This window comes from Cyprinus carpio, chromosome A11, assembly GCF_018340385.1.
Source record: "Cyprinus carpio isolate SPL01 chromosome A11, ASM1834038v1, whole genome shotgun sequence".
Lineage (NCBI taxonomy): Eukaryota > Metazoa > Chordata > Actinopteri > Cypriniformes > Cyprinidae > Cyprinus > Cyprinus carpio.
Window position 1 is genome coordinate 15,883,852 of NC_056582.1, and position 22,936 is coordinate 15,906,787.

Sequence of the window (22,936 nt, forward strand, 5' to 3'; positions counted from 1 at the left end):
TGGAAAAACAGTGTGCATTATCTCACTAGATTTGTAACGTAAATCATTTATAAACCTTTGCCAACACAGGAGAATACATCAACCTATGTCTAAATATGCCATGTATTGTACATCACAATTTCCAAATAAATGTTTCTGCATGTGGCCAAATATTAAAATTGAATTGATTTAAGCATCGTTTAATCACGCTGTAAAGTGAAACGTCACCAGGCCGTTGGTGCCCTCTGCAGGTATTTGTTTTATTACATAATGTACTTAAGTTAGTTACAGTATGTTCATATTATGTATAGGCATATTACATTATGTATTTTAACAGTGTTGTTCAATACAGTCATGTAATTTCTTGGTTTTGCTATTTTATTTGAGCCAACTATTATTGCCTCATCATTAGTTTATATATAAATAGTCATACTAAAGCCTGGTTATCACTTAGGTCTGTTTGTGTTACTAAAAATATCAGATTACTCAGTTGTCAAAATAATCAGTAGATTACTTGATTACCAAAATAATCATTAGTTACACCCCTAGATTAGTTAAACTGCATTGTTTTACTTTTTGTAATTAAAAGACAAATATTTTGTCTTTGAAAATTTCTTAAAAATAGTATTAAAATATTGTCACGTTTAGTGAACCAAGTATCTGTATTTTGTCTCATTTCGTGAGCTAAGTGTATTGTCATACCCCTAGTGTCGATAAGTAGTGATATAGTTTATAAAGTGTATGATACAGCTTTCATTCTTCAACCATAAATTCATGAAAAAGAAAATCAGTTTGAATAAAGAATGCAATAACTTTGCCATAGTATCCTTTCAAATGTCATTGCAACAGTCATTGCATGCTTTGCATGTGCTGCCCTGCCCCAGGAAAAAAAAATTAGGCTCAGAAGTTTTTTTTTTTTTTTTTTTTTTTTGCTTTAACCCCTGAATGTGCCTCTGTCTTTTTTTCTCCAGCTCCTTCTACAGTGTCTATCATGCATCAGGTCAGTCACACCATTGACAGCATCACTCTCTCCTGGTCCCAGCCAGACCAGCCCAATGGGGTCATACTCGACTACGAGCTGCAGTATTATGAGAAGGTATCACATAAACACACTTGGTTAATGTATAATGCATGATACACGTTTTTAATGCAGAATGCATGCAGTGCATTTAACATTATTATAAGCATGCATTAAAAATTCTCAGTGTTGTAAGAGTGACTTATAAATGCATAAGTTAAAATTAAATTTGTTGTTGTTAATGTAATAATAATAATAAATGTAGCTGCAAGCAGCAATTAAGTGGCCAAGCACTACAGAAGCAAGCAAGGCAGCAAGCATCAGACTAACTTTAGCAATGAGTAACTGAAGCCATTTTAAGAAGATTTTTGTCAAAATGGCTGATAAATCATAAATACATCCACTAGTAATATGATTTAATGGCTTATCACTTTTGACCAATAGGTAGTGCTGTTATCAAATCAATGTGGTGTGGTCAGTGTGAGGTGACAATAACACACACAAAGCTTGGTGTCAATATGTCAAGCTTTACAGAGATACAGCCTCAGACACACAGTTTGGTATCATTCCAGCAAATTCATTGATGCGTTAAACAATAACCATTTTGTGTAGTATTGTTATTATTATCTTTATTAATGTTGATGTATTAAAGTTCCTTGTGAAAATGATTGTTTGTTTACAGTTTCTGTTGAATTGAGGGTTTTGGCAGCTGTTGGATATGAATAGTGAACTCCTGTTCTATCAAGCGCTATTACATACACAGTCACTCTGCAAAACACTGTAGTGGTTCGATCTGGATACCAGTCGCTAAAATAACTTAGACTTCACTGCAGTAAAATATATATTTCACTCACAGATTCCTCTCTGTCAGCACGGGCCACAGAAAACACACACAAGCTAAGTTGTATGTGAGAAACACTCACGCCCACATAGTAAGCCGATATTGTTTCAGTCTCCCATTTCGCTCACTTTGTTTTCGCTGGTTGACACACATAAGAAAGCCACACCCTTAAATACAACATGCATAGTTTGACAGATACTTTTTTATCTTTGCTGTCTTTCTTTGTAATACACATACACAAGCTGACGGTCCCCAGGGTTCTGCTCCTGTTCTAACTCTTTCCTCAGTATAATTCCTTTCTCAGACAGTGCTAAGGACTGCCTGTCAAAACACTCTTCTCAGACTGCAGCAAAACTCACATCACAGAGCTCAGAAATAGAGCTGACAGGAAAAAAGCAGAGCACTCAAGTAGTACATGTATACACACACACAGAGCCCTACATTCTCTGCTTCTCCTTCTCTATCACTCTTTCTCTTCGCTTACATAAACAGACACTCAAGCGGCACGACAATGGCCACAGCTTTCAGCCCAGACTAATGAATCGTGGCTGGCCTAAAAAGTGTCAGCCACCGTTCCTCTGCCCAGCACCCACAGTCGAGCTCTACTGATGGGGTTTGATGCGATAGATAGCCCTGTTAGAAAGCCATATGTACACCTCTGAGTCTCTTGTGAGCCTCCAGTGTGAAAAACTGACCAAAACGCCTTTTTTGATAATTTCTCTGTTTCAGGACCAGACGGAGCATAACTCTTCCATAATAAAGAGTCAAACCAACACCGCAGTCATCCGTGGTCTCAAACCCGGCGGCATCTATGTCTTCCAGGTCCGAGCACGAACGGTGGCAGGGTTCGGACGGTACAGTGGCAAGATGTACTTCCAGACCATGACCGAGGGTGAATATCTAATTAAAATAATGACAAAATGATGGTTTGTTTCATCCAAACATCTTCATCATCTCTTCAGATTTGGTCTTTCTAAGAATAAATTACACGCATATGATTCTGCCCATCATTCTTACATCTCCTACATCTTATCATTAGAGCAAACCTGTGTGTAATTGACTTTTCAGTTACCACTTTTATTCAGAAAGCATGCAATAAACTGGTAAAAAGTGACAGTAAACACATATAATGTTTCAGAAGAAAGTAAATTTTGAACTTTCTTTTTATCAAATAATTCACAAAAATATTAAGCAGCACAGCTGTTTTCAACATCGATAGTAATAAGAAGTCTTTCTTAAAAATATTTTCTTCACAATTATAATGTTTTACTGTATTTGATCAAGTACATCCAGTCAGCATAAGAAACTTATATATATATATATATATATATATATATATATATATATATATATGTTATCAACCCTAAACTTTTGAACAGTAGTGTGTGTACAGTATAAGAATGATATCTTAGGACAATGAAAATTTTAATATATTTATATGATGGCTTGTTAAAGATTACACACTACATAATTTTACATATTACATTTACTACACTACATATTTTGTAAATAATAACAATAATATTAAAATTAGTTTAAAAAATAATAATGGTTTGTTTATTAGGTAGTTAGGGTCAGTTTTTTTGGATTCAGTCCCGCTTCCAAAAGAATGGTAGCTGAAACATGTCATTGGATGGCCGCCCGTGGTTTTGCCCTTCCCAGATCACCTCACTCAGAGGCAGCTGCCTCACTCATGCCTGCTCGCTCTCTAAGCCGCTTATTATGAGCAGAGTCAGAATTAGTCTGATCTATCCTCCTGAGCTCTCCGCTGGCATGATGAGAGACAGCAACTCAGCCAGGTGATCCAAACACGGATGTGTCATGCCAGCAGGCTGCACTCACTTTGAGTGATTTAAACCAAGAGGTTTAAAACCGATTAAAAAGGAAGTTACAGTGCAGTTGATTTCACATGAGACCCGATGAAGTTCAGGCTTTTGTTTACTTACTACCTCAGCTTTTGGGAGTTTGGAGCAAGTGTTTAAATGTGGTAAAATCTGGTAGCACACTAGCATGTACTTAGCCTCTAGGGTTGCAGAGTGAGCACAGGGGTTTGTCTGCATTGTGAACGGATAGTCTGTAATTATAAATGAATAGAGGCGAATGAGAAAGCTAGGCAGGAGAGGAAGGGAAAAGAAAGTTCCCCAGGCCTTCCCAACATCCCAGTCCATCTGTCTTGCACCAAAACACACCACCCAACACATTTCCTCCATCGCCTGCCCATATGCTGCTGGAGCTAAGCAATCCAAGTGTACGGCCCCATCTGCCTGAAGGTATCTCACACAGGGCTTCCTGTCCCAGATTCCCCACTGTGAAAGTGGGGAAGTGAGGGTCTCTCATCTGTGTAGACATTCACTGCAGGACTCCAGTGCCTCAGTGGAGTCTGAACTTGCTTCAGGCTGCAACAGATATAGAGACACTCTGCTGGGGTTTGTCAGGAAGTGCTAACTTTTGGATATTGTGTGTGTGTGTGTGTGTGTGTGCCTACAGAGGAGTACAACACTAGCATTCAAGAGAAGCTGCCTCTCATCATTGGCTCGGCGGCCGCTGGTCTGGTCTTCCTCATTGCGGTGGTGGTCATCATCATCGTTTGCAACCGGTGAGTACCTCTTTCTGTGTTCTAAACGTGTAAACCATTAGCATAGCTTCCCCCAATTATACCAGCAACATTTGTAAAAATCCTGTGCTTTTGTCCTGATTTGCTTCATTAGCAGACATTTACAGAGCAGCAGAGCTTGTAAAAACTCACTTAATGATGGGGTTGTGTTAACAAGATGACGGTGGGCAGTAGTGAGTGTTGTTTTCGTGGCTTTATGCACCTTTTTAAACAGTACAAGTAGAGCTGTTTGCCTTTTTTCGCCTGCAGACGTGGATTAGAGAGAGCAGATTCAGAATACACAGACAAGCTGCAACACTATACCAGCGGCCACAGTGAGTACTTAGGTCTACAATACTACAATAACACACTATGAATACATTTAAAATGTACATTGTGGTTCAAATGTTTAGAGACTGTAAGATTTTTTTAATGTATTTTGAAAAATACTCATCATCAGATACTAAATCAATTCTGCATTTATTTGATTAAAAAATACAGTGAAATTATAAAATACAGTACTGTCCTCAAGACAGTAAACCATAAAGGTTTTACTTTCATCCACTTCAATGTCTATTATTCCAGAATCTTTATTCTGTACTATACATACACATACTAATGCTCTCCATTTCCTCCACTTACCCCCTTCACACAGCTTTATTCAGCCACTGTATCTCTTTCACCATCAAACACACCTTTATCTCAAAGGTAGACCTCAGTTTCTGATTAATCTGTAAATAATATTAATCCCACAGCTTCCCTCGAAATTCCATCAGAGAGTGCATTAGCCACTTCCCCTAGAAGCGATTTCATGTTCATCTTTGTTCTCTTGCTCAGTTCTTTTTCCACCACTTGTTTATTTTCCCATCAAAGCAGTACACAAAGCTAATGCAAAAAAGCTCAGTGCCAGGTGTTTCAAAGTTAGTAAGATCCGTCAAAGATTAATCATAAAATGAGCAATATTTCAGTAAATACCATCTTAGCCTCGGAGTGCTGTTCCATTTATAGAAATAAATCTTTAAGATTCTCTCGAGGCAATAATTTAAAGCTAAGCTCGCTCGCTTGCTCTTGCTCTCTCTCTCTCTCTCTGAGGGCTTATAGTTTATCTCTGTCTTGCTCATTCTGCTGAATGAAAATGGTCTGGCACCTTTCCTCAAGTTTTATTTTTCTTTGCCCTTCATTATCAATTTAAACAGCTTTTAAGCTGTGTAATCAGTGGTAAATACTGCTGTAAATTCTGTATTTGTTGAAATAATTTCTGGGCCAGTGTGGGGCCAGTGAAACCTGGAAAATCAAGGTCAGAATTAATCCGAGCCTGTCCTCCAACAAAAAACGACCGTATAGGTCGTTTGTGCAAGCACCTTATTACGACCTATTTTTACGTTTTAACGTTAAGCGGCCTCTAGCGGGCGTAAAAATAATGACAGTATCGCATTGCGTCTGTCGTCATGAAATGACGTATAAACGTCATTACCAATCAAAACGCACGTTTATTTAAATGCAATGTGTGGACTTTTTACACCGATCTCACAGTAATTCGTACATATTTTACTAGGAGGCTTATTCGTTCGAATGACCACACCTAACCCCACCCCCTAAACCTAACCCTCACAGAAATCATGCTAAATTATGATTTATTGAGCATATACATTTTACGTGCACGTCCATTCTTGGGGATCGAACCCATGATAGCATGATTGCATATCAAGGTATAACGCAATAATCTACCAACTGAGCTACACGAAACGCAAATCACGGTGCAAATAAAAGAGTACAAAACATTAATATGAACACGACCTTTTGCCGATAGGGGTGCAATTGTAGTATACCAACTTAAGAATCAAACCTCAAGAATTTAAAAAATGAAAATGTTACTACTTAATTACATAAACATCTATGGAAAATCAAGGTCAGAATTAATCCGTTAGTGCTCAAGAGCAGAAAGTGCTCTCATTTTCTTACATGTACATGTATCTTGTTCATTCTTTCCCTCTCTTTGTCTTAAACAGTTTCTTAATCTTAAAGGGAAAGATTGTCACCATTTGCTTACCTTCATGTCATTCCATTCTGTGAAAAAAAAAAGGATTTTAGGCAGAATGCTGCTCTTGTCCATATCATGAAAGGGAATGTAAAAATTTACATTCATTTTCTGCAAAAAAGCAGCAAGAACATACTGCTAAACGTTTCCTTCTGTGCTCCATGGGTTTTGGACAACTTGAAGGAGAGTAAATGATGACAGACTTTCACTTTTGGGTGAACTATCCCTTAAAGAATGAGCTCTGCTCAGAAGAACTTTCTCCAGCATAGCACATAAACTACAACCTCATGAATTTGTTATAGTGTGACGTTCACAAATCCTTTGATAGTAGATGCCATTCGCTTCTCTCACTCTATTTATCTTCTTCTTGTCTGTTGCGAGAGCACATGAATCAATTCCAAAAATGTCTGCACAGCCAGATCACCAATAGAAAACCTCTCCAGCTGCATGAAAACACAATATGTCTATTAACATGCCTTTGGATAGATTTGTAACCGAAAGACTGAATAATCGGATTTAAAGCACGAATGACTTAAGTCCTCACACACTTAAGTTCACCTTAATTTAATCAAAAGCAATTTGATTGGCAGCAATGGAAATTGCTGATACATGGTCTCCACCGGGGACCATGACTCCCCAGAGATGATACATACATTTAAAATGCCTAATCTTTCTCTTGGCGAACACTGTTACACTCCACTGACTGTAGTCATGAGCTCCCCCAATGTCATGCTCAGAATTCAAAGCTGCTGAAAAGCCAGCCATTTCCAGAATTCCCAGAGGCCCACATCACTAATTCTTTCTCACATTTAACAGACTATTCTGATGTACAGTATTTTTTTGTAGCATTTAAATATTATAGCTGTTTTTTATTTTTTCGTATCACCAGGAATGAAGATCTACATTGATCCATTTACATATGAAGACCCCAATGAAGCTGTGAGGGAGTTTGCTAAGGAGATTGATATCTCGTGTGTGAAAATCGAGCAGGTCATTGGAGCAGGTAATCAAACCTCCAAATGTCCAACAGTGCTCTACCGTGAAGTTTTTCTTGTGCCTTGACTTAAAGAACGATGCATTTGTCTCTATCCATAGGAGAGTTTGGAGAGGTGTGCAGTGGTAACCTAAAACTCCCAGGAAAGAGGGAAATGTTTGTGGCCATTAAAACACTGAAGACTGGTTACACAGAAAAGCAGAGACGGGACTTCCTGAGTGAAGCAAGCATCATGGGGCAGTTTGATCACCCCAATGTGATCCATTTGGAGGGAGTGGTGACCAAGAGCAGCCCTGTCATGATCATCACAGAATTTATGGAGAATGGCTCATTGGACTCTTTCCTCAGGGTGAGCATTTTTGCTCAGAGTCTTCAGTTTATAACTATGTTGCAGTCTACATAACCTAATTGAAAGCAGTGATAAACTAAAGGGACAGTTCACCCAAAAATGAAAATTACCCAATGATTTACTCACCCTCAAGCCATCCTATGTGTATATGACTTATGAATACAGTCAGAGTTATATTAAAAAATGTAAAATGTAAATTAAAAAAAAAGAAGAGATGCAATTTTAATTGTAATTTTATATATATATTAGTGCTGTCAAACGATTAATTGCGATTAATCACATCCAGAATAAAAGTTTTTGTTTATATAATATGTATACTGTGTATATATATTGTGTATATATAAATACACACACATACAGTATATATATATATTTTGAATATATATATATATATATATATATATATTTTATATATTAAAAATATGTATATACATTTATATATTTATATTCTAACATTTTATATTATATATAAATATATTTAACATATAAACATAACATATTTTTCTTAAATATATACATGCATGTGTTTGTATTTATATAAAAATAATAAATATACACAGTATATACACATATATTATTTAAACAAAAACTTTTATTTTGGATGCAATTAATCGCAATTAATCATTTGACATCACTAATATATATATATATATATATTATATATATATCTATATATATATATATATATATATATATATTATAAATATAATATTTAGTAAAGAATGAATATTAACATTTCATACTGTACATTATAATATTGTGCTGGCTTAACCATTTTATTTTTTTATTTAATTATACAAAAAGGAATTTAATATAAGTGCACCCATAGTACTTTAATGAAAAAAAAGGAATAAAACAAAACCTTCAAACCCAAAATGGGCAAGGCGTGAACATCTCCGGTCAATGAATCACAAATCAGTGAATCATTTTTTCAACTAGTTCCTAAAACCTTCTAAATACACTGATTCACTAAAATAATGTGGATTTTCCCACACTAACACAAGCTCAGTAACTTAAACATGACTCAAATTCCAGTTCAATCTCTCATCAGCAGGTCTGTATGCGCATCAGCATGCTCAACATCATAAAAATGTTCCCTCCTAATTTCTCATGCTGTCCATCATGTAATTTTCCACAGGATCTCTCTGTAATACCCAGCTACCCCCCAGAACAAACAAATACTCTCAGTGTTGATTCCAGCTGTAGGAATGTTGTAATAACCTCAATTCTCTTCCATTCATCTCTATGGGTTGGCACACTAACATTTGCTTTAAAACGGTCTCTTTAAAGAAATGGTTGAATCGCTGCTCTGTGGTTAGTCATGCACTCATTTTGCATTGGTCATGCTCTCTTGACCACGTTCTCTGCATTACAAGCATCAGATGAGTGGTGTGTCTCATAAACTGAGTCACCAGATTTGCTTCCGACTTACGTATATCACAGAACACACATGATCAAAAAATTGTGCTTGGTGTATTAATCTGAAAACTCTTAGCATGAGAAAACTACTTTGTATCTATCTGCATTTTCCAGTAACTGCATCCATCCTACAGATGGAGTCACATGATTAACCGAGTACTAGAATCATCCAAATCTCCACTTACAAGACAAGTGTGAGGAATGAGAAGAAAATTCTGCTGTCAGCTGATGACTGGCATGTGTCAATTTGATTTCAGCTTAGAGCTGATGTGGATAAAATAGGTGTCCGGATGCCTTGATCGCTGCTAATTGGGCTCACTGTGTGTTGCGTTGAAAAAAAAAAGCCTTTGATTTATGTAAATATGTATTCTTTGGGGAAGGAATGATTTATTTTGCTCATTAGCAAGGCTTTGCCTCTGATCTATCACGAGAGAAAATGTATTTTATCCTTGACGCGTAGCTTTTCGGGGTGTTAGGCTCAGGAAGTGTAATTATCTGAAACAAGAAACCTTCATGATTATGACGTTTAAACGAAGGCGAGTAAACAGGAACCAAATGACCCGCCATTTGTTAGACATTTGAACTGAATTTATTTCTTCTCACCACAATCACATGCAGCTCTTGCTAGCCTCTGTAATTGTGAGGTTCTGATGTTATTTTAGCTGTTTGGCTAGCCTGTTGTTTTGCTCGTGTTTATACTTGCACAGCCCACCCTATGACAGAACGCACATGCCCTACCGTGTCATCAAGTGAAGAAATGACTGATTTCTGATAACACAAGTAGAAGAGTGAAAAATTACACCACCACCTCATACATCAGGTTTACTCTGTGTTCAAATCACAATTCTATATTAAATCATTCAAAAAAAGACCAGCCAAAATTTTTTTTTTTTTTTTTTTTTTTGCTCTCATAATGTCAGTTTGGTGGTGTGCGAGAGCTTTGGAACTCCTCAGATCTTTGTGTAGCTGTACAATTGTGTTGTTTCTGCAAGACTGTCATCCATTTCTGACAGAACACTGATTTCTTTGAAAACAACATGCCTCTGTTGTGGCACCTCACTATGACAGCGGAAGACAACATTGTGTGTTAGTGCTGAAGTGCTAGAGTCTGATGGAGCTCTTGTAAAACAGGACTGAGAGGGAGACTCAACACTAACCTTGACCTGATCCAACTTCCAATATTGTTTTGTGGAGGATTAAGAAGTGAGAGAGAGCAAAATGGAGAAAAATTCAAAAAGGTATGCTGCCAAAACTTTCAGATAGATTTAAGAAGCATCAAAATGAAAAGTTATTCACAGCCAAACCGACAGCAAAGGCGTGTCTAAGAAGAAACAGCATGGATAGAATAATTCACATATTAAGAATGTTTGCTTCACTCAGACTGCAGCTCCAAATAACTTTTGGGTGAAGAATCCCTCCAATTAAACTATAGGCAAACACTGTGAGCAGATTAGAGTGCCAGGCTGTATTTACAAAGGATTTCGGCTTTATGAATAATGGATGCCATTTAATTGCTGTGGAGGGTGAGGAGAAATTCAATCAAGTCGACTTAAAGTGGGGGAAGGGTTTGAGTGTGGCACATGCTGCTCAGAGGAGGAAGGGTTTGTATGCGACACAGAATGAAGACATCTCGTAGCTCTTTTGTACAGCGTCCATTGCTTTCCATCTCTCTCCACTTGACACGTGCATGTCTGTCTGCACTGCGTCTGCTGTGCTCATCTACTCTGATCAGAAGCTGAATGCTGCTTGCCTCATGGCTGTCTGCGGAGGGTCTGCAGATTGAAGCAGCTGCAAGCACAGCTGGGTCAGAAACTGCTGGACCTCCTCATGAGCAAAAGGCTTTCTGGCCACCAAGGTCAACAGCTGCAAGATTTGCCATGGCCCGCATTGATCATCGAATGTCTGATCTAGCATTGCTTAGCATAAACTCTACCAATCCTCACCAGAGCGTTTGCACAGCCAACCCAATCCAGGCTTGACTCAATGCATTGTGTTCAGTCTCTACTCTTATCCAACTGGGCATACTCGACATTAACCATGATTTCCACAGCTTTATTCTTGCCTTATTGCTGTTGTTTGGGATTTATAGGTTGCCCAGAGATAACTGTAGCACAATTACTTATGAGTTGGTATTAGGAATGTGCAAAATGCTATTGTTTTTATGCACACGTCATCTTCACAAATGCCTTTTGCCTATTTGAATATACTTTAAAATGTAATTTATTTCTGTGATGAAAAGCTGAATTCTCAGCATCAATTACTCCAGTTTTCAATGTCACATGATCCTTCAGAAATCATTCTTATATGTCGATTTGGTGCTAAAAAAACATTTCTTGTTTTTATCAGTGTAGAAAACAGTGCTGCATAATATGCTCATAGATATATTTACACATTGAATCCTCAAATTAAAACAACATAAAAGAAGAATATTTTAAATAGTAAAAGGCAGATTTACATCAAGGCCAGTATTACCAATATTATTACTAAACCCTCTGGATTTAAAAAGAAAAAAAAAAATCTGAAAACAAAACCACTGAAAAGTAAACAAATAAGTAGTTTTTTTATGATTTATTAAATAATCATTTTTTGTTGTTGTTTGTTTGTGTGTGTGTGTGTGTGTGTGTGTGTGTGTGTGTGTGTGTGTGAGTGTGTTTGTCATTGAAAAAATATGAGTGTTTTCTGCCTTTTTTGTGCATTAATTTTCATGACAAATAAACAATATAATCACTACTTAAAACACATTTTTATTTCTTGACCCATTTCTGTTCTGTACTTGTTTACAGCAAAACGATGGGCAGTTCACTGTGATTCAGCTGGTGGGCATGTTACGAGGGATCGCCTCTGGGATGAAGTACCTTGCAGACATGAATTACGTGCACCGGGACCTGGCTGCCCGCAACATCTTAGTTAACAGTAACCTTGTATGCAAGGTGTCCGATTTCGGACTCTCACGCTTTTTGGAGGATGACACATCTGATCCCACCTATACCAGTGCCCTGGTGAGAAGTTTTGTGATATTTGATATGAAACTTTCATGCAAATTTGTGCTTTGATTTGAGATGAATTGATGTTTATGATTTGGGTTTATACAGGGTGGGAAGATCCCTATTCGATGGACAGCCCCAGAGGCCATCCAATACAGGAAGTTCACCTCCGCCAGTGACGTATGGAGTTACGGGATTGTCATGTGGGAAGTTATGTCATATGGAGAGCGGCCATATTGGGACATGACCAATCAAGATGTACGTACCTCACTGCTTACACTACTTTTTGAAAGAAGTCTCTTATGCTCAATGAGGCTGCAGTTATTTGATCAAAAATATAGTAAAATGTAATTTATTCCTGTAATAGCAAAGCTTAATTTTCAGTAGCCATTACTCCAGTATTCAAAGTCTCACGATCCTTCAGAAATCATTCTGACAAGCTAATTTGGTGCTCAAGAAACATTTCTCATTTAAAATGATCAATGTTGAAAGCAGTTTTGCTGCTTAATATACTCAATTTGAAAAAAAGAGAGAGAGAAAAAAAAGAAACTTACCTACCCTAAACTTTGAAGGTGATGCACATTCATTAGGTGATTTGTTTCATGGTTAAATATGAATTCCAGGCTATACAATTATACAGTTATACAACTCTTTTTACTTTAGTTATTTGATTCTTCCAATTTGTTCTCCAACCTCATAACCTTTTCTAAGCTGCACATCCCCTATCTTTATAAAGTAAAACCACTAATTTCTTATAAAACAATTTTCTAATCATCATGCCAGAGGCTGTTGGATGGTTGCCATATGTTAGTGCGTAATAGATGAATGCTGTGAAGCAATGTTGAATCAGAGGCTAGGGTAAACTGCAGAGAGAGCACGTCTTAAATCTGCCCATGTGCTACTCTGCTGTATGTGAGGCCAAACCTCAGACCCCAAACACTGCATGAGTGCAATCAGTCTTTGCAGAAACAGCCGCACCAATCATCACATCACATTGGCCTCAGAATTCAGAAGAAGACATAAGGATTTCAAGATATCATATTTTTTTTTAAATAAGAGGTTTGAACTGTATTTGTGTTTGTTTTAGAGAACGTATGCTCTTGGTGGCTACATCATGTGACTTTGAGAGTATCTTCAAGCTATTGTCCTTGTATTATATCAAAGGGGATCATTTACTAAATGTGTCTGTCACAAAGGCTACCACAAAAATTCACCTGTACTTCACACTCACTTCCTGGTGAACAAAATGATGATTTCACATGCAAAGCACGGTGCCACGTTAAACAGTCCCTGCCCTTGAAGAAAGCTCCCATTTCTAGCATCCCTCTGGGTGGCTGGGAAAAGGCAAATTATGGGTCCAGATAATGAAAATAGTTTCAAATTGAAAGTGTGAAAGCTAATGCGCTAAGAGGGACCGCAGTTATCTTATTAGCAGCTCCAGATAGCGCCGCGGTCCTCCCATCGGGCTGGCCGTTTGAATGAGATTAATCAGGCCTTGAATGGAGCACCGTAATGGCTACGATAATGAGTTGGGAAACAACGGGTCTCACTCGGGTCCTGCACGCACTTTCCACTTCGTGTCCATGCATCTCTTTTCTGGCCTTCAAGGCCAGTTGAAGCACCTTGTTTCATTCAGATGTGACAGTACATCCGTCGGCTCAGTTCGGATAAATGCTCAGTATCTGTTTTGCACATTAAGTGATGCTACATAGTTAATTTGCTGGAGATGTATTTAAGTTTTATTTAAGTGACGTTCTTGATTTCCTGTTACAGCTTGCAGCACATTTTCCAAATGTACAATTTAGTCAGCGTGTAGATTACAGGCCATGGGTTAATCATGTTTAATCTGACAGATGTTGCATGAATTGAAATGAGTAGGACGGATGGGAGCCAGACTCTTGCTGTATGCTGCCAAAAAACTTAGTAATGCTAAGACCGCTCTTTTTTCACATTTGATCAGAGAGGCAACGCTTGTACTGGCAAATTGTTGTTATCAGCACCTTCATAATCAAGATCTATTAGCTGATTTAGGAGGTATTTAGATAGCAGCTGACTATGAGTGCTTATTTATAGTCTGTCTATGTGTGTGTGTGGTTTTGTAAGTGTAAAGAGGGAGTGTGATCATGTGTGTTTGTGGCCAATGACAAATGGCTTCCTTGTGTCCCCCTAAGACCCAGATAATGATCACAGTGCATTTATGAAGACTGCAGATCAATCCTCTGTCTCCTGTGGTGTTACAACCCCCCTGCCCAGATGCTGGCTCATATCTACTGCCACCTGCCTCACACCATGCCGACAGCTCCTATCAAAGCAATGGTTTATGGCAGTTTATTACATTTATTTAAATTAGTTTAAATCTAATGCATTACACATTATGTAACATTTGTGTTACAGTTCCGAGATACTGATTAAACATTAGATTATCTTATAATGTTACACATTAATGTTGCACACAGTATAATTAGGCCTGAGAAACAATAACGGATGTTATATTGTAGAATAGTTTAAAAAGTGAGGCCGGCATGTTGCATGGTGCTCTCATGCAGGAGGCCCAAGTTCTAATCTGGCTTGTGTCATTTCCCGAAGCCATCCCTCCCTCTTTCCCACTATCATTTGTCACCTGTCACTGACATTTGGGATGACTTGGGATGCAACTAGTGTATCTTTCTTAGCCCCTTTTAATGACCACCTCTAGACCCTCACAGATCTGTGTCTCCCTCTGCAGGTCATCAACGCCATTGAGCAAGACTACAGGCTGCCCCCTCCCATGGACTGCCCCAGCGCCCTCCATCAGCTCATGCTGGACTGCTGGCAGAAAGACCGTAACAACCGGCCCAAGTTCAGCCAGATTGTCAACAACCTCGACAAGATGATCCGTAACCCCAACAGCCTGAAGGCCATGACTCCACTGTCATCAGGGTGAGTTGGGAAACAGAGTGCAGTTTGTTTGGATGATCAGAAGCGGATGAGTCAGTGGTTGTAAAACCCAGTAGACAGCATTTTATGTGAAGGGTGTTGCAAAAGATGGGAATTAACTAGTGCTGCAACTCCAATGCCAACTCAAGTTGTCCTGAACATGTGATGCCTTATATTAAGTGTTTCTAACTAAAGCATAGTTTAACACACCTTACTTTGTTGTGTTTAGACGGATGCATCTACTGTTTAATGCATTTTTTTCAGCATTTCCATTTTGCATAAAGGCTTGTCCTGAAAGCAAGCTAGTTTCTGTTAAGTTTCACAGAGTTTGGTGAACGAGCACCAGTGTGTGTTTGTGCATCAAACAGACAGCGCACAATAAAATAACAGTGTAATATTTCTAGTTAGACATTAAATGGAAGTTTAATATTCTACATGTAACACAAGTAATTGTATTTTTATGAGAGCAGTCCCAGTAAAGGGACTATTATTTTTTTTATTATTATTTTTTGCACATAATGTGTAATTGCAAAAAAACCTACATAGAGACAGTCACTGTATTTGTTTTCATTGCCTACAAATTGCACATTGTTTGGAGGACAACACTGAGTAGGATGTACAATTAAATGTTGTAAATAATGGATTAAAATGTATTTCTTTTTAAATTTAAATGATTTTGGAATCAACAGATTAAGTTATTATAAAAATAATTGTTAGTTGCAACATTATGCTGCTTTCTAAGACTAAAATATAAATAATGCATCGGTTGTAGAGTATGCAATAACAGAATGCATTTCAACAGCATGAGTGAAAAAAGAAAAAAAAATCAAAAATGTAGATTATAATATTAATATTTTACCAAATATATGTTGCACTATGTTGGTTAATGCATATTAGAGCTTTTTAATAACATCAAAATCTGTTGTAACCAATTGTGAATGGAGTTTCTCAAGCATGTCAAGTGTAGAGCATTCCAAATCAGTCACTTTCGAGGTTTCATTTGACTTAGGCTTCTACCTAAAAGGCTGTAGACAGCAAGGCAGCTCACTGGGCTTTAGAACAGGGTGTGCTTTTAACACTTTGACTCATTTGACATAATTTAACTCAGGCAGAGTAGTGTGCAATAGTCGTTACAATAAATCATATTCATGCAGAAAGTCACAGAGATGTTTAAACAAGTTTCTACAGTATTTAGTTTATGGAGACACATTGCCTTTTTGGAAAGCGCTTTAGACACAGACGTGAAACTTTACACTATGGTATGCCATGGCAGCATCAAGGGATTGTAATGACGTTTTCAGTCTAACCGTTGCACATACATAATACTGTATTGTTTGGAGAGAAGTGCAGATCCATCCATGTTACATGATATATGTGTGGCTACAAAAACAACTTTATTACTTGCTTTGAAGTTTCATTTTTAAGGTATTTAGTACTTGGATTAGCCTGACAGCCTCACCGTTACACTGAAGTGTATGTCTGTGTGTATGTGTCCTTTTGCATGCGTGGTTCATTTATTGGGTGGAATTTTCTTTCTAACCTTTTGCCAGACCTGACTCACTTGCATCCTTCAAGGCATATTTACAAAACCAAATGGAATATGACCTTAATAGAAATGTCTTTAAACAGCCTTCTTCTAAATTATTTCTGTTCTGTTTTCAATCTTTGGTCAATGCTTTGGTTTTACTTCTGATATCTGTGGTGGACTTTATTGATGCTGTGAAGTTATTTTTATTTATTTTATTTTTTGGCACTGAATTGCTATGTAAATAAAATCAACTGCGTTTGATAGATCAAATCATTATTAAAGGCTTTAGGCAGTTGTAAACTTGAAACAAAAGTAAATCTGGGAGACAAAGCAACTCTAGTCAGTTTTTTGTGGACAAATGTAAAGTGGCCCAGTTTCTTCTGTCATCACACTGATGGTGAGAGGCTTGGGTTTTGCACGCTTCTCACCAGCTCTTTTTGCCTGGAGGCTTATACACTACAGTAATGTTGCTAGAAAGTGCAGTCATCTGGGGACATTAATTACATTTTTTTTAAGAATTAAGCAGGGCAAAGGATATTTTGCTCTTAGATTCTTCCCTAAGATCTTTTTTTCCTCTCCAGAGATTGAATTATATTGACCCAGGAAATAATATAGCTCAATATTCCCAAGTGTATCACAACTGCCAAAAATATGCAAGATTTTATTTGTTTATTTTTTTTTTCCATTGATGATAATATGCCAAATAAATTTGAACCACATGTATTTTAGGAATGGGCCATGTATACCATGGGGGGATTGTAGTAGGGGTGTAATGGTTCTCTGTAAAAAACGATCTGTACCAATTCTCCACAAAACAGATAGGGTTTGGCTAATGTATGTTTCTGTCGATAGATATGCATTCTGGCTTTCCAGTACATTACAACAACAACGATGAAAAACAACAACAACAACAACATAAAACGTGAACAAACCTGTCCACTCTTTGTAACTCTTTGTAAACTTTGTTCAGTGTGAGTGCTGTATGCTGGAATGTGACCAGTCATTTATGCCTTCATCACCCTGGTGTTGATAGCTTACATGCGCAGGTGAGACCTGAACAGCACACGTTGCTATCTGTGTTTAAACTAAATGCATTTAAGCCTTACCAGTTTAAACACTCAAGAGCCAGAAGACCCGAATCAGAACTCGCACGCATAGTGAGAAGATTTGTGTGCATGCTCATCTGAATTGTGCAAACCCATGTTCAGGGATCAGACAGCATGCAAATATTGAGTTATTTTTCAAGTCTTGTGCTTGAATGGAGAAATTCACACAAAAATTATGTCAACATGTCTGTCTTGGTGAGTATCCTAGCAGACTTCATCTGTTGAACGTACAGTACAGTATCAGTTTACTGGATCCGTGTCTTAAAGTGACAGCAGTCTGTGTCTGTCTGTGTTTTTAATGTTAATCAAACAACAAAAGACAAGGAAATCACTAACTGCTCTATATTGAATAGCTTTTTGTAAATTTAATAAGGATAAACCTTTAATTTTATACAGTAAAATATGCAATGTTATTTTACATTTGATTACATTATTTAATTTCTGTACCTAAAAACTAATGTTATACCTACCTAAAGTAAACAAACAAACAAAAAAAAAAAAAACTAAAAAAGCACTGTTTATTTATTTTACTTTGGTCTAATTTATTTATTTGCATTGTTGATTGTAGTTAGATTATTTGTTCTTATTTTCTTTATTTTTATTTGACAGTATGGTCCTTTTTTTCTCTAGCACATACCGAACCGTACCGAAATGGTGACGTCTAGATTGTAGTGTGTACTTGGTGGTTAAAGGCTATTTTTACTGTGTACTGTACATTCACAACAGTGTGACTTATCTGTCTCTCTATCTCTTTCTCATTGCCCCTCCAGTGTGCATTTGCCCTTGCTTGACCGCAGTGTGCCCGACTTCTCTAGTTTTAACACTGTGGATGATTGGCTGGACGCTATTAAGATGGGCCAGTACAAAGACAACTTCGCCAATGGCAACTTCACCAGCTTCGACCTCGTTTCCCAGATGACCATGGAGTAAGTGCTATACCTTTGAGAGAAAAGGGTTTGGAAAACAGCCAAGCTTTGATCACTGAGTCAGCAGAACCTCTAGGGGACCTTTGACTCTAATAGCGCTGATTGTCAATACCTAGTTTTGCTCTATATTGCCCTAAGTTTCTCACTCTATTTATTAGGGCTACACACTATAGTATAAAATATAATAAATATTATGCTATTGTTTAAAAGCTTGGGTCAGTTTTTTTTTTTTTTTTGAAAGAAAGAAAGAAATTAATTAAATTGATTAAAAGTCAAACTTATGTTATGAAACAGTATGTTACAAAATATATTTTTTTTTAACTTTTTATTTCTTTTTTTTTTTTTACTTCTATTTATTAAAGAATCCTAACGTCTATCATGGATTCCACAAAAATATTAAGCAGCATAACCGTTTTCAACATTAATAATATGAAATGTTTCTTAAGCAGCTAATCAGCATATTCAAATGATTTCTGAATAATCATGTGACACTCAAGACTGGAGTAATGGCTGCTGTAAATTCAGTTTTGCCATCACAGGTATAAATTACATTTTAAAATACATTGAAATAGAAAAAGTAGAAAACCTAGCTTAATAAAAGCTGTTACATGTGAAGACTTGAAGTTTATTGTAAAGTTTTACTATTTATTTAAATGACAGTCTTTTGAGGTATAATGATAAATGCACAAGGCCATATCGCAATTTCACTTTCAATGTGATTGATTATGTAGTTGTACTATTCAGTCTCCTTATAATCCTCTTTGTCTTTTTTCAAAATTAATTCTAAATTGCAGTCTAAAATAATCTCTCAATGATTACACACTGTATGGATTCAAATTCAAAAATAAATATAGGTATATTTTCTCATCTTTGTTGCTGGCTGTCAATCATAGTGGAAATTGGAGCCACAGAAATGCATGCTACGATTCTGTTCCTCTCCTCACCTCAGCTGTTACCTGGCCAAACCAGACACGCCATGAAAACAAAGGAGGTGTTGTTGTTTCAGAGAAGCTTGGATTGTGCAACAAACTTAGGATGATAGGGATAAAGGAATTTACCCTTTACTCAATCTTGAACTAACATGCTCAGTTTACTTTGGCATCATGTGATGAAGCCAGTGAATAAAAATGTGTTACTACAACATGGTAAATGCTTCAGAGCACTCGTGTTTAATCTTGCCTCTTTCTGTGTGTGTGTGTGTGTGTGTGTGTGTGTGTGTGTGTGTGTGTGTGTGTGTGTGTCTGTGTGTGTGTGTGTGTGTGTGTGTGTGTGTGTGTGTGTGTTCACAGGGACGTTCTCAGGGTCGGGGTGACACTAGCGGGTCATCAGAAGAAGATCCTCAACAGCGTTCAGATGATGAGGGCACAGATGAACCAGATCCAATCGGTAGAGGTTTGACCACTTGCCCCGATTAGACTGGCAGGAGGACAAGAGGAGGCAGCGAGGGCCAACGTGAAGGGATGGGGCGGCCACCACAGACCCTAAGCATGATTTTCCTTCTGGACCACCTAGGATATCCACCTGCCCCCTTCTCCAAAACACTCTCGTTCTCCATCTGTGTCATCTGAATCCCTCATTAACCACCAGACACCCTAATGGGCTCGACTCGGGAAAGCTGCGTCTGAAAAATATGGTCACAACACCTGATCGTTTAGCTTTAGCCACCACCAATCACAATATGACCGTTCAGTCTGCCAGCAGTAGGCTCCGCCCCTATTTTTCTTGAATTTTCTTTTTACTTTCTTTCAAATTTTCTTCTTTTTTTTTCTTTTTTTAAGTCTTCTTTTTTAACGATTTTTTGTAAAGAATTTTTAAAGCTATGAAAACAAGGAATCTATATAAAATATATAGATTGGTGTATAATTGCAGACTGAATAAGGTGGACTGAATCGAAAGGCTACCCTTTAAAAGGGCAATGAAGAAACAGGAGATTAAAAAAAAACTCACCCCACAATACATGCTTCTGAGATTTTTTTTCTAATATTTTAGGAAAATCTTGAATAGAAATAATGACTGTCTGCTCAGTGGATACACACGGGACAACCTGCGTGACCTTAAAACCCCTCGCTGACAGCCGAGGGAAAAGTATGTGAACAACATGAAATGGGACTTCCTTTTGGCAGCCAGAGCTGCCTTTTTCTTTTTCTTTTCTTTTCTTTTCTTTTCTTTTTTTTTTTTTGCAGTTTAAACTATATCAACACAAACAGACAGACAAATGGAGGGAAAAAAATGAAATAGTTATAACAGTGTTGAATTTGTGGTGCAGATTTCTCATTGCTTGAGGGGAGAAAAAAAAGAAATATTTTACAGATTTCATAAGAGCCTGCCAAATAGAGCATCATCCCTTTGTACCTCGTCCTGTACATATCAGATGCACTTGATGTTGTGAGGTCATCAGTACAAGCCTGATGTAGTCCAACATTTAGTTCCAGTTTCAGTATTAGATGCATCTACATTGACATTTGATGGATTTTCTTTCGTGTGCGTGTGCGTAGATGACTTGAGGGGGTCATCTTTTATATTCTTCCTCCTTTTGGCTAAGATGATTAAGTTTGAAAGACGGCGTAAGATATTCTCCCCCGCAGATGCATAAAGGAACATTTTTAGCCTGTTCTTTACATGAACTGCTTACAGAAAAGGACCCCGAGTGCATGTATGGTGCGGTCTTTACATCATCTTCGCTCTTCTTTTGTTTGGATCCCTGCCGTGTGTGTGTGTGTTTGCGTAAGGGCCTCATGGAGCTGCAGAGCATGTGTGGTGCAAAACTATGATTTCACAGGAAGCTTGGATTTGATACACTTTGCAGATCACTGTGTTGATATGCTTATATTTTTGCCACCAAAATCATTTCTTTAAAAAAAAAAAAAGATGTTTTATAATAAGGTGTTTAGGGGTTTTAATATTTGATAAAGTATGCAGTTAGAGGACATTTTCATAACAGGGAAGTGATTGTTCATTGTGAAGCATAGTTTTATATGAGGATATTGTTATTGTATGACATTTTTGAACAGGTTACATTCACTAAATGGGGCCAAGCTTAAATTTGAAGTTACATAGGATATTTAAAAAACATATCATGAACAATATCAGCTGTAAATTAGTGTGTATAGGTTTTATTTAATTTTTTCTTTTTACAGAAAATACATCCGTAATTCCAACCATTCTCCATGGTATGGTACTTCCATAATGCTCTCTGAGATCTTTAAACCTCCATAACTTAGGCGTAAGAACAATAAATCTGTATATAACATTCTGAAGCAGAAATGTCCCCCTCAGAGAGAGTTTTTTCTTGAAACTATGTTGGATTTTAGTGTATATATATTTTTTTTATGTGTTGGTAAAACTGAATGGAGAGTTGCTATTGTCAATGTATATTTTGGGCCTTTCGTTTTGTACTAGGATGGGCTGAGAGATGAGAAGCAGCTGTAGAGATGAACAGGCCAGAGGCATCTTCATCCATGCTGGAGTGTCTATGTGTGTGAATGAGTGTGTTTGTGTGTTTGCACGTGCAGGTATGTCCATGTACCAGCATTAAGGTCACTGTGCTTAACAATATATTTCTCGCTCAGCCGTCGAGGGGCTTGCTTTATTCCATAACCTCAGGGTTGACATGCATCTGTGTTAAAAACATGCAGTACTGTGAGGTCAGTTTACTGTAGGTAAGGTCAGTTGACTGAATCTCAGAGTGCTGATGAAGCTTTAATCAGATGGTGTTTACCGTTCTCTGTTCTTCCCATTACATAATGCTTCCATTAGAATGAAGATTCTGTCATTCAATGTTTGGGCATGAAACACAACGTCCAGCAGACAGGCCATCCCAGGTGTGAACTCTTGAGAGACATAGCCATAAATTCGAAAGGCTTGAGAGACAACCTTGTCTACTTTCTTCTGTGTCCAGAAAGACGGTAGGATTTTACTTTCCTTGGAGTCTGACATACTAAATGGCCCTTAAGTTTTAGCTCTCAGCTTTTCTGTCGTTCTTGGTAACTTTTTTTTATCACCAGCAGGAGGATACAGGGAGAAAGGAAATGAATCTGGGCTTAACACCTTGTCCTAACCGGCAACATGAAATTTGTCCGTCGACACTGAAAGCAAAGCAGCACTGCACCAATTTTTAATATGCAGTTACACTAACGTTCAAAAGTTTGGGGTCCGTAAGATAAGTCTCTTATGCTCACCAAGGCTACATATACAAAAACAAAAAAAAAACAAATACTAATATTAAAGTAAAGTAACAATATAATA

The 22,936-nt window shown here is 37.4% G+C and overlaps 1 protein-coding gene across 1 annotated transcript in view; it reads left to right on the forward strand.

Moving 5' to 3' along the window:
• Positions 1-20,623, forward strand: part of LOC109072073 (ephrin type-B receptor 2-like) — a 144,282-nt gene extending 123,659 nt beyond the window's left edge. The window contains exons 6-16 of the mRNA XM_042766500.1: positions 951-1,075; positions 2,568-2,730; positions 4,326-4,434; positions 4,702-4,766; positions 7,350-7,472; positions 7,565-7,812; positions 12,015-12,230; positions 12,324-12,473; positions 14,941-15,134; positions 18,536-18,691; positions 19,981-20,623. Of these exons, the coding sequence (XP_042622434.1) occupies positions 951-1,075; positions 2,568-2,730; positions 4,326-4,434; positions 4,702-4,766; positions 7,350-7,472; positions 7,565-7,812; positions 12,015-12,230; positions 12,324-12,473; positions 14,941-15,134; positions 18,536-18,691; positions 19,981-20,089 (1,658 nt within the window). The 3' untranslated portion in view covers positions 20,090-20,623. The remainder of the gene's footprint in view (positions 1-950; positions 1,076-2,567; positions 2,731-4,325; positions 4,435-4,701; positions 4,767-7,349; positions 7,473-7,564; positions 7,813-12,014; positions 12,231-12,323; positions 12,474-14,940; positions 15,135-18,535; positions 18,692-19,980) is intronic.
• The last annotated feature ends 2,313 nt before the right edge of the window (positions 20,624-22,936 follow it).